The sequence below is a fragment of the Suillus plorans genome, assembly GCF_016647745.1.
Source record: "Suillus plorans strain S12 chromosome Unknown HD556scaffold_108, whole genome shotgun sequence".
Taxonomy (NCBI): domain Eukaryota; kingdom Fungi; phylum Basidiomycota; class Agaricomycetes; order Boletales; family Suillaceae; genus Suillus; species Suillus plorans.
Window position 1 is genome coordinate 64,541 of NW_024537492.1, and position 10,559 is coordinate 75,099.

Below are 10,559 nucleotides of genomic sequence, written 5' to 3' on the forward strand. Positions count from 1 at the left end.
GACGCAGACTTGCAGGAGATCACGTTTCTTGCACCCATCCTTCAGACGCCAACCCGTGGTATTGAAAACGGCACCCGCCAGATTCTCAAACAACTCGAGGCAAACTCGTGTTGGACTCGAGGATTTGATTAGTAACCACCAGCTGTTGAAAGAGATAATAAATTATAGTTCTTGAAACTTGGCAGATCTCACGTTCATAGCACACCTCGATCACAAACAACGCAGAGCTGCAACTACGTCAAAACTGCGTATAGGGCTGATGAGTCCATCCAAGTTGGTGATCGGTATTATGTGACGTGACTCCCGCGTCGTACTTATCTGTGACGGCCCTCAGGCGTGACATTAGCTCATAGAATAAATAAAGTCTCACTCTCCATGTTTCATGCCTTGGAACCACCCGTCTCATCCACCATTGAACATGTCGCAGATGCGGCAAACGTCCCCTTCTGACCAAAGAAGTCATAAATTTGTCGCAGCCTGCTGCCTTCTGAACTTGAGATGTCATTTTCAACATGAACATTTTCTCCCCGACTCGGACACGCATTTTTCATTATCGCCGTTGTCGGCACCTAGGTGCCCCAACCAGTGCAACAGCCGAAAATGAGGCCAGTGGAGTGCTCTTGGGTCTCATCAGCCTGCCACTTTTTCTCCACGTTTAAATGTTCCAGTCTTGACACCACATCAGCAGCAGCAAATGCTTTACTCCTCCGCACAGCAGCAGGCCCTACATGCACAAGCGCAGATGCAGGGACATTGACAATCCAACAGAAGTCCGTTATACGTTTCATTTATGTAAATGATGTCAATTGCCAAAAACTCAAATTTTGTGGTGGCCTGCTGATCTAAGCGGTTATATTGACATAATATATTTAGGCTGCTCGCCAGCGACCTTCGTGATCCTCTTATGAAAACGATTCCATAGCCAGGACTTCTCCCATCCATCGGAGCCGCAGTCACTCAATACGGTCCCGGGAGAATGGCACAGAAAGACCAACGATAAAAGTTTGGTAACCCCAATTATTAGCCCAAATAGGTCCTAGTACATTAACCCTACTACTACAACAGATGCATTTAACTAACCTCTTAACCGGTTATAGTAACCAACAACAACAACAACTTCGGGGTTGTTCCCTTAGATTTGGGCCTCAGGGATCGCAAGCACACTAAATCACGCATGCTGCTACTACCACGTCTCTCGCACCGCTCTTTCAAAGAGAGAATTGGCGCTTCGCGTCTGGAATGCGTCTTGCACGGTCTCAATCAATTACCTCATGATACACGACCGACCTCAGGGCTGCCGCATTGGTTTATACCCTAGTCATATCCAGGACTACGCTGCACCTGAGCCAACAGTTAACTCCAGCCACTTAGAGCATGTACAAAGCCAAACGCATACGCAGCACGGGTCTTACGCCATCCAACGGCGTATGGAACATGCCGTATCCTTGTGCCACAGTGGTCGATTTTCACTGTTCCGGTACCTAGTTGGGAGATACTACCTCAAAAACGCCAAACGAAGTCAAGACCTGCCCTTCGCTATTTCCTGCCTTGTCTGGAGTTGAGCCATCTTTGCAATGTCGTCTGTTGGAGGAAAAATATATACTGTAAGTGGTGACTCTGGTGGTTCCTCAGCATAAATTTGACGCGAAATCACTTTCGCATTGGAAACCAGAGTGAGGCTTCGCATCACGCAGAAGAAACCTGCAATGTTGTCATTTTTGGAGAAACGGGCGCTGGTAAAAGCTCCTTGATCAATTTGGTCGTTGGGACGCAAAAGGCGCTGACATCCTGCAACGCTGTGGGATGTACGACTGAAACAAATGTGTACGACGTTTTAATTCAGAACGAGGCCTTGAACGTAAAGCTTTTCGATACAGTCGGTCAGTGCAATTCGCCGCTCTTTGGTGTTTGTTGCTGAACTGGATTGCAGGTCTCGGCGAAGGCTCTGAGGGAGAAGTCCCCGATAAGGACGCTCGAAAAGTTCTGAAAACACTCCTTCGAGATCTTATGAAGCAAGATGACATCCATCTCCTCATGTACTGTGTGCGGGGTGTGAGAGCGACGAAGGCGCTCTATCGCAACTACGATTTAGTCCGCTCGGAAGTGAAGGAGAGAATTCCAATCGTTCTTGTCGTCACAAATTTAGAAGACAAAGAACCAGAGATGGAAGAATGGTGGAAGCATAACGAGCGATCCCTCTCAGACTTCGGGATGACCTTTGATGGTCACGCATGTGTTACCACAACGACTATTGATGAATATGCAGGGGATGAGCTTAAGCGGCGTCACAAACAGTCATACCATGCCGTCTGTCAACTTATCGAGCGGTGTCGCTCGAAAGGGGCTGCAAGGTACTCATTTTCAGCTGCTCATCGTGCCACATTTTACCAACTTTCATTAGTAAGAACAGGCGTAAAACCATCGTACTCTTTGGGGAGACGGGAGCAGGTAAAAGCTCACTCGTCAACCTCATGGCGGGAAAGGCGGTAGCACATACATCTCCTGACATGCAACGTTGTACGTTGCAGTGGAAAGAGTATACTATCGACTTCGACGGTGGCTCGTATAAGGTTTTCGATACCATCGGACTCGAGGAACCGCAGCTCGGAATTAAAGAATACCTCGAGTCTGTCGAAAACGCCTACACGCTCGTCAAGGAATTGGATCAACAAGGCGGGATTGATCTGCTTCTATTCTGCGTTCGTGCCGGCAGGGTCACTGCTACGCTTCAAAGCAATTATCGGCTCTTTCACGAATTTCTCTGCGAGAAAAAGGTTCCCATTGTTCTTGCGATCACGAACCTTGAAAGAGAGAAGAGGATGGAGGACTGGTGGGAGAGGACACACAGCACCTTCGCAAAATATGATATCCAGGTCGCCGGACATGCGTGCATCACCGCCGCCAATAGATTGGACGGCAGACACAAAGAACTTTATGAAGAATCGCGCATCACGATCCGCAACCTTGTTAAGAAATGTGTTGCCGACGGGCAGAAGCGGGCATGGATGGGAGGGGACAACTTGTTCGTGTCGTTGATGCGCAAGCAGAAGGCGTTACTTACCGGGGGTTCACATGTGAAAAGGAAGGATCTTGTCCCTCGTCTCACGAAGCGTTGTGGCTTATCTGCAGATGTCGCAAAACACTTGGCTAATATGATCAAGCAAAATGTAGCTTGACCTCCCATTGAATTTATACCACATCCGATTATAGACAGGCTGTCGTTGTCGATAATACGGCTTACCCTTATAATTATGGATCGGTACACATATGATAATGTTTATCTGCCTGTTATTCGGGATTTCCCCCATTTCCCTTCAAAGACTCCGCCCTGCAGACTTTGGTCCCAGACTAGCGAATCAGACACAAACATAAACACAATTCCACACGCGAGCCCTGCTTGTTTTCATACAACTCGCACAGGATCATTGATCATCTACAACGCGTTGATCGGCACCGCCCGTTCCAAACCACCTTCCTAGCCTACACGCGGGAATGTACTACCAAAATGAATGTTGAATACATCTCGACCTTGTCCAAGACATGATCGAGGCTCACGAAGTTCGCTGTAGCAGTGTCAGCAAGTTTAAGTACTGTGACTGGGAGGGTTCGGAGTCCAGACCAGGGACCCAGGTCCGCCATCGTTTTAAATTCACCTGTATGCCAGTCTCGCCAACTCGACAAGCCAGCTCCAGCTCCGAGGCGCATGTGCGAACTGCCATTGCATGACCAACATGCTGCAACAGGTTGCATACTGATATGCCGTTCAATGCTAGCTTTCTCGCATCTATGGCCGCATGGAACAACATGCTGAATACATGCATCGTGATCGATATTTAAATTTGGCGCCTCGAACACCAACGTTCCGGAACATTTTACCTGAGGGTATCAGACTGGGGACTCAAAAAACAGAACACGCTTGCAAGTCGAGACTGCCTCTCACTATTAACCTTGTTCCAAGTTGAGTCTTTTTGATCATGTCTTTATCTACTCAGAGCCGACCATGTACTGTAAGTGGTGTCTGACTCTTCGTCAGCATACTGCTGACTTAGTGCTGATCAGAGTCCCGATGGTATCGACGATATTCGAGCCAGAGAAGTTTTACATCCCACGGAAACATGCAATATTGTCATTTTTGGAGAAACAGGAGCTGGTAAAAGCTCCTTGGTCAATTTGATCACCAGGAAGCAATCGGCGGCAACGTCCTCCGACGCCATGGGATGTACCACCAAAACAAACGTGTACGAACATGACGTTGCGATTCAGAACAAGACCTTGAAGGTAAAGCTTTTCGATACAGCCGGTAAGCGCAGTTAATCATTCTTGGTGGGCCTCACTGACTTCATTGCAGGTCTTGATGAGGGCTCCGAGGGAACGGTCCCCAATAAGGAGGCTCAAAAAGTTTTGAAGAAGCTCCTTCAAACCCTTGCGGAGCAGGATGGCATTCACCTCCTTATATACTGCGTGCAGGGCACGAGAGAGAGCATGGCGCTCCGCCGGAACTACATGTCGTTGTATTCCAAAGTCAAGGGGAAAGTTCCGATCGTCATCGTTGTTACACGTTTGGAAAACCAAAATCCGGACATGGAAGAATGGTGGAGGAAGAACGAGCAATCCATCTCAAACCTCAATATGACCTTCGCTGGCCACGCATGCGTCACTACAATAACCATCGATGAAAGTGACAGTATCGACCTCAAGGAGCGTAGCGAACAGTCATACCATGCCCTCCGCGAACTTATCGACAAGTGTCGCTTGCCCAATGAGAAAGGTTTCCGCGACGTCGAATGGGCGTGCGATGACCATGAAAGAGACCACCCGCGAAGCGTAATTGTCTGCGACTCTGCTGTCCCAGCCCCCTTGAATGTTTGCAACATCGCAGGTGTCATCAATGGCGCATGGGTCAGATCCACGGTAGTCATGCGCGGGCATTACTACATGTTTCAGCGCGTAACTGCACCCTATCCACCCGCAAAACGGTCCAAAGGAGGTGTCGGTTTCGAACCTTGCTTGTTAATTTTTTATGTGGACAAGAACGAGTCTGTCAATACGCAGAGAACGGAAGTGCAGAAGTTTCGCAAGGTCTACGCGAAATCCAAGGTCGGCTTAGTTGTTGTGGTCTGCGGCTGCGACAGTGATGAAGATGCGAAAGGATGGTGGGAGGGGTCAAATGACACTGGCAAGGACTCATTGTTAGCGCCATCCATTACCTTCACTTACTTACCTCGCGATGGGTCGGAACGTTCTGAGAGTGCTCAAGAAACACTCCAAAAGTTGATTTGGGAGCTATCTCGCACTGGAGAACCTTGTACTTCTGTGGTCCGAGACCTTCTCAATCGTGTATTGGGGTATCTCATAAGAGTAGTCTAGCATAATTTCCCAAACATCCGCAGCCTTGAATGTAGATGGTGGTCGGTTCAAACAGCAGGCGATTGAGAGACTTCTGAGTGATTGGGCATTATAACATAACTCTCCAGTAGACCGATACTAAATAGTAAATACATATGTTCGAATTCATGAAGTCCAGTACAGTTCAGATGACAACTCTATACCAGAATTATAAGAGTGAATTATGAGCGACTCCAAGTCTCTTTCTTCTAGTCCACCCGTGGACCTGCCAACCTCACGCTTTCTTGCACATCGCTTTCGTACAACTTGAACGCCTTTTGGAACATGCCCGCAAGCTTGCGAACCTCACGTTCAAAAGCCTCCTTATCTGCCCAGGCCAGACGCGGGTTGAGCACTTCGCGTGGAACACCCTCCACCGCGGTAGGAATCTGGAGCCCGAAGCCGCCAAAGGTCTCATATTCGCTATTGAGAAGCTCCCCGGAGTGTACGGCATCGACGATGCGGCGGGTGTATTTAAGTGGGCAGCGCTTGCCCGTGCCGAACTTACCACCCGTCCAGCCCGTGTTGATTAACCAGCAGGGAACGTTGTGCTTAGACATGCGCTCGGCCAGCATTTCTGCATAGCGTCCAGGCTGACACAGAAAGGCTTAGCTCAGAAGCTCCTAGGAAGAGATGAAAACCCACGTGTAACACAATGAAAGGTGCGCTGTAGCAGGTTGAGAATGTTGGGATAGGTTCAAGCACACCGTCCTCCGTGCCAGGCGTTTTCCTTCGAAATTGACTCAGCGAGTAGCGCCGACGGAAGTAAAAAATACACTTACGAGGTGTAACCAGCAAGGAAATGGTAGCTTGCTTGCTCTGGGGTAAGTTTACTTACAGGTGGAAGGACACCGAACGCGTCACACGTCAACATGATGATGTTGCTCGGTTGTCTGTCCACCATGCATGGGATCTTGGCGTTTGGAATGTATTCGATTGGGTATGCGCAGCGTGTGTTCTCCGTGATGCTAACATCGTCGTAATCCGGCACGCGCGACAAAGGGTTGTATACGACGTTCTCCAGAATGGAGCCGAAACGAATGGCATTGAATATTTCCGGCTCCTTCTCGCTCGACAGGTTGATGCACTTGGCATAGCATCCTCCCTCGATGTTGAACACCCCAGTGTCCGACCACACGTGTTCATCATCGCCAATGAGAAGGCGGTTTGGATCAGCGGAGAGAGTGGTCTTTCCGGTTCCGGAAAGGCCGAAGAACAGGGTGACATCGCCCTTCTCCATCCCGACATTGGCAGACGAGTGGAGGGAGAGCTGGCCAAACTTCACAGGTTGAAGATAGTGCATGACGGAAAAGACTCCTTTCTTCATCTCGCCGGCATACTCAGTGCCGAGGATGACCATTTCCATGCGCTTAAAGTTGATTTCCACCGACGTGGTGGAGGACATGCCCTTGGTGAAGCGGTTCGCAGGGAATTGACCGGCATTGTAGATGATGAAGTCGGGCTCGCCAAAGCTTGCGAGCTCTTCCTCGGTCGGGCGGATCAACATGTTGTTCTTCCAGGTTGTCAGAAGAGGAAATGCATGTGATTGTATTTACATACCATGAAGAGAGCATGATATGCACGGGCACAAATGACCCGAACCTTGATACGGTATTTGGGATCCCACTAAAAACAGTTAGTGCGAGCCCGTACAGTTGAAACACAGGACTTACACCAGCAAAACCATCGAAGACGTAGACATTGTCACGCGTATTCAAATAGTCGATGGCACGCTCGCGGTTAATCTCAAACGTGTCTGGAAACAATTGCTGAGACAAGGGACCGGCCGGCGTGCAACGGAGTAAACTCACGTTCGTCCATCTTAATATTCACGGAGCCCCACCATATATCATCCTTACTCGTCTCCTCATAGACGATTCGCTTGTCCTTAGGACTTCTGCCGGTCTTCTTACCAGAGAAGTTGATGAGTGCGCCGGATGAGGAAATAATTGCGCCTTCATTGCGGATGGCGTCTTCGTAAAGCTGGGCTACAGGTGCGTTGCGCTTCAGCTGGATCCTATCCATGTCAAAGCCTGCCTGCGAGAAATACTCGAGGTCACGGCCAATGACTGTTTGAAATATTTAGGTGGATAGGAGGTATAGTAGTTGGGTGCACTGACGGTTACTATGAAATTCATTGTCAAAAGCCTGGGCGTAATGTTTGTGTAAGATGTGGGGTGTAACATAGGGTGTCTGGTGGGGATGAACCATTGTGGTGGACGAATATGAAGGAGTCTGATGAGGTTGGTCAACAAAGAGTTGTAAAAATCAAGACAATAAAAAAATTGATGATGATGACGACGATGATGATCCGAGCAAGATCCGTGGTGAGGACCGGAGTGAACTCCGCCTGTTCGGGTACCCCGCATGGGATGATTTATGGGGCTGGCATCAGTGACAACAGTGACAAGGCACTTACTCTATGATGCGAATTACGATCGCGAATTAGATGATGGCGGTTGAAACGGTATGCGAAACTCGAGTTTTTGGAGGGTTTTATACCAACGACGAAGCATTGCCGGAACTTCATCCCATAATCTCCCGATGGTGTCACCAATGGCTATGTAGCTACTAGTACACCTTTACTCAGAGCCTCTTTATGTCCACCTCTTTTACAATGCCTCGTTTAGTATTGCTTCTAATGATAAATATCATCATGATTTCCTGTCAGAAACTTGTCCAGGAATCAGCACCAACCTCAGACTTGTAGCACGCCCAACAGAACTTCAAAGCTCCGGTTCACTCCGGGCGCTACGTACGACGGGATACCGCCTGACACCGCCGGAACAAGCAGGGACCAGGGTCAGTATCGATTGAACTGACTTTATCACAAAGTGGAAGAAGGTAAATTGGTATGTATGTCACGCGTACGATATTAGCTTGAGGTAAGCAGCGCGACTCGATTTGCCAGCGCACTGATCATTCTAATTTTTGCCAGGGGAAAATCCTGTTATCTCATGGTCCGTCTGCTTTAAACTCAATGCTCACGGACACTGATAATAATACACATGTTGCTTCCGCAGCATCAAACACTCCATCCTTCCAGTACATCAAGTACATGGACTTGGCTCATAACTACTCATTACCCAAACACTCATCTCTCGGATCAGACCACGGCTCGCCTTTACACGGTCACCGTGCACCTACACAGGCTGAAAAACTGGACCTTCGTATTGTCCATATCGTACATGACTACCTTCGGTTTCCTTTCTCCTTCCATTCTGGTCTCCTCTCATTGCCTTTTCCTTTTCGGTTTCAGTTTCCCTAGTATTTCACGGCTGAATGCTTCAGCTGCCGTGTTGGGTCTCCAGCGCGACCTTAATCATCCCATCAACGCCTTTCGTACCATGGCACAGATTACACTCACGGACTGGTCGTGCATGCTCAATGGTTGTCGCTACCCCTTAGCGGAATGATCAGATCATCTCGTCATCAGTCCTTTGTTCGTGCCCATGAGCGCCTCCCCTGAGCATGGATTTTGGGACGACAGACCCTTCTTGATGTCAATTGCTCTATTGTGCCCACCGATCAGTCTCACTTGCTCGACTCGGGGCATGTCAGCATACGTCATATCCTAAACAGTTCACCACGGCTCGCTTTGTCCTTCCCGAGTGCCGCCTTGCCAGCACTGACGCGACATGGTTTCACACAACTCTCTCGCTTCGGATCTTGGTCTGCGCAAAATACTGCCTCACAATTTTGTTTTGAGCCTTCGCATAACTTGACGACTGCACTATCTACTGCCGCGCCATCGCTACGGCGTCATCTCCCTACGTTGCTCTTTTGGCTCCAAAATCTCTCCCGGTCAACGGAACATATGATGAAAAACTGGCTATTGCTCGTCCTCTGCGACGCTTACATGCTGAAGAACACATCATAGCATTGTCATTCCTACATACCGTTCCCACGACCTCCTTCTCTCAACAACATCCTCTTGCTGCCTCGGACGCATCAATGCTCCCATCACCAGCATCACTTTTCCAGGCTCGCTCGGTTACTTCTGCAGCTGCAACACCTAATAGCCAGGTGGTATTCTCACTCGCGAGCTATGGAACATCAGCAGGGATCCTGCATGGCGAGCTACTAGGCATCATAGCTGCTGTTTTACTATCTATTCAAGCTAACCCGCAAGAACCCCACTCCGTTTTGACAGATCACAAAAATGCAGTCCACATGATACAAGAAGTACTTCCCCTCACATCGGGAACAATCAGCCAGCGCGTTCCTTGTATCGCTGCTTGTTTTCACTTCTACACTCTCCAACACCCGCGCCCTCACTCGTCTGGACCGCTGCTTATACCAACGGCCTTACGCCAGAATGTCTCGCCAATGATTATGTTGATCGGTTGGCCTTGTTTGCACAAAATCGACGCGGTGTTATTCCCTCTGCGCCCCTGGCAACTTTCGCGATGGATGATTACACTATGTTTGCATCCGGTTATGGTTTTGGTGGAAACAACTTGTTCTTTTTCCTCATTTCTAGGTTCGAAGATTCTTATGCGTTAAGCGACTCCTTTCGTCCAGCGCAAGCCCTGACTCTTGCACTGTATGACAGTCATCGCCTGCCGGACTTCCCATATACTCGGGCATCTAGCTCTTTCTCTGCCGTCGTACAATTATATGCCCGATCATCGCAACTTGATACCACAGATCTAGAGGTGCGGCATCAGCGTTTTCGTGATACGCCGCCCTGGTGTCATTTCGGTTGTGATGCCTGTGAGAGCGTTCACGATATTTTTGCTCGCTGCCCGGCCTTCTTGGCTATCTGTCGTGCGCATGGCATGCAGCTGTGTGATGAGACCTCCTCGCTGCTTGAGGGCAAGCCTGCTGATCGTGTGCGAGAGGTCTTGGAACGAGCGGCTCAGCGCCTGTTTTCTGACGACGCGGGGCTTTGGCTACAATATCGGATGCGTGTTTACATGGGTGTGCTACCCCCACTTGCGCGTATTGTGGGCAACATGAGTGAGACAGAAGTGGGTGTATTACCCCCACGGTCTCATGATATGGGTAACCTTGCGTCTGGTAATGCGGGTGTCTTACCCCCGCAGCTGGATAGTACGACGATAGAACCTAAGGTGTCGTCACGATTAGCGCAGGCATGGCACGTGCATAGTATTCGGCTTGCAGGACGTATTTCGTTCCTTCTGATATAGTGACATATAAGTTTTTGGACA

The 10,559-nt window shown here is 49.2% G+C and overlaps 4 protein-coding genes across 4 annotated transcripts; 3 read left to right on the top strand and 1 right to left on the bottom strand.

Annotated features, from left to right (window-relative positions):
* Positions 1-1,290: 1,290 nt before the first annotated feature.
* Positions 1,291-3,339, top strand: HD556DRAFT_109803 (P-loop containing nucleoside triphosphate hydrolase protein). The gene is made up of 4 exons (XM_041296077.1): positions 1,291-1,604; positions 1,673-1,880; positions 1,931-2,351; positions 2,402-3,339. Exons 1-4 carry the CDS (start codon positions 1,575-1,577, stop codon positions 3,174-3,176), a joined length of 1,434 nt encoding a protein of 477 aa, XP_041153030.1. The 5' UTR covers positions 1,291-1,574; the 3' UTR covers positions 3,177-3,339.
* Positions 3,340-3,789: 450 nt separating this feature from the next.
* Positions 3,790-5,419, top strand: HD556DRAFT_109500 (P-loop containing nucleoside triphosphate hydrolase protein). The gene is made up of 3 exons (XM_041296076.1): positions 3,790-4,007; positions 4,060-4,300; positions 4,349-5,419. The coding sequence occupies exons 1-3, from the start codon at positions 3,975-3,977 to the stop codon at positions 5,365-5,367; spliced, it is 1,293 nt and encodes a 430-aa protein (XP_041153031.1). The 5' UTR covers positions 3,790-3,974; the 3' UTR covers positions 5,368-5,419.
* A 175-nt stretch (positions 5,420-5,594) lies between these two features.
* On the bottom strand, positions 5,595-7,596 carry HD556DRAFT_1314177 (ATP-utilizing phosphoenolpyruvate carboxykinase; the record flags this gene model as incomplete). The annotated part of the gene is made up of 7 exons (XM_041300890.1): positions 5,595-5,978; positions 6,031-6,115; positions 6,168-6,898; positions 6,946-7,011; positions 7,059-7,141; positions 7,197-7,454; positions 7,506-7,596. The coding sequence occupies 7 exons, from the start codon at positions 7,594-7,596 to the stop codon at positions 5,595-5,597; spliced, it is 1,698 nt and encodes a 565-aa protein (XP_041153032.1).
* A 2,006-nt stretch (positions 7,597-9,602) lies between these two features.
* On the top strand, positions 9,603-10,280 carry HD556DRAFT_1191868 (uncharacterized protein; the record flags this gene model as incomplete). The annotated part of the gene is made up of 1 exon (XM_041296189.1): positions 9,603-10,280. A coding segment is annotated over one exon (678 nt), but the record flags the coding sequence as incomplete, so codon positions are not given.
* Between the last annotated feature and the right edge of the window lie 279 nt (positions 10,281-10,559).

What these genes read in the sequence shown, in the direction of transcription:
- HD556DRAFT_109500 (XM_041296076.1), top strand. Translation starts at nt 3,975, where the DNA reads ATGTCTTTATCTACTCAGAGCCGACCATGTACT. An exon ending in CTCAGAGCCGACCATGTACT is followed by an intron (nt 4,008 to 4,059) that starts GTAAGTGGTGTC and finishes AGTGCTGATCAG; the next exon opens with AGTCCCGATGGTATCGACGA. An exon ending in AAAGCTTTTCGATACAGCCG is followed by an intron (nt 4,301 to 4,348) that starts GTAAGCGCAGTT and finishes ACTTCATTGCAG; the next exon opens with GTCTTGATGAGGGCTCCGAG.
- HD556DRAFT_109803 (XM_041296077.1), top strand. Translation starts at nt 1,575, where the DNA reads ATGTCGTCTGTTGGAGGAAAAATATATACT. An exon ending in TTGGAGGAAAAATATATACT is followed by an intron (nt 1,605 to 1,672) that starts GTAAGTGGTGAC and finishes ATTGGAAACCAG; the next exon opens with AGTGAGGCTTCGCATCACGC. An exon ending in CGCTCGAAAGGGGCTGCAAG is followed by an intron (nt 2,352 to 2,401) that starts GTACTCATTTTC and finishes AACTTTCATTAG; the next exon opens with TAAGAACAGGCGTAAAACCA.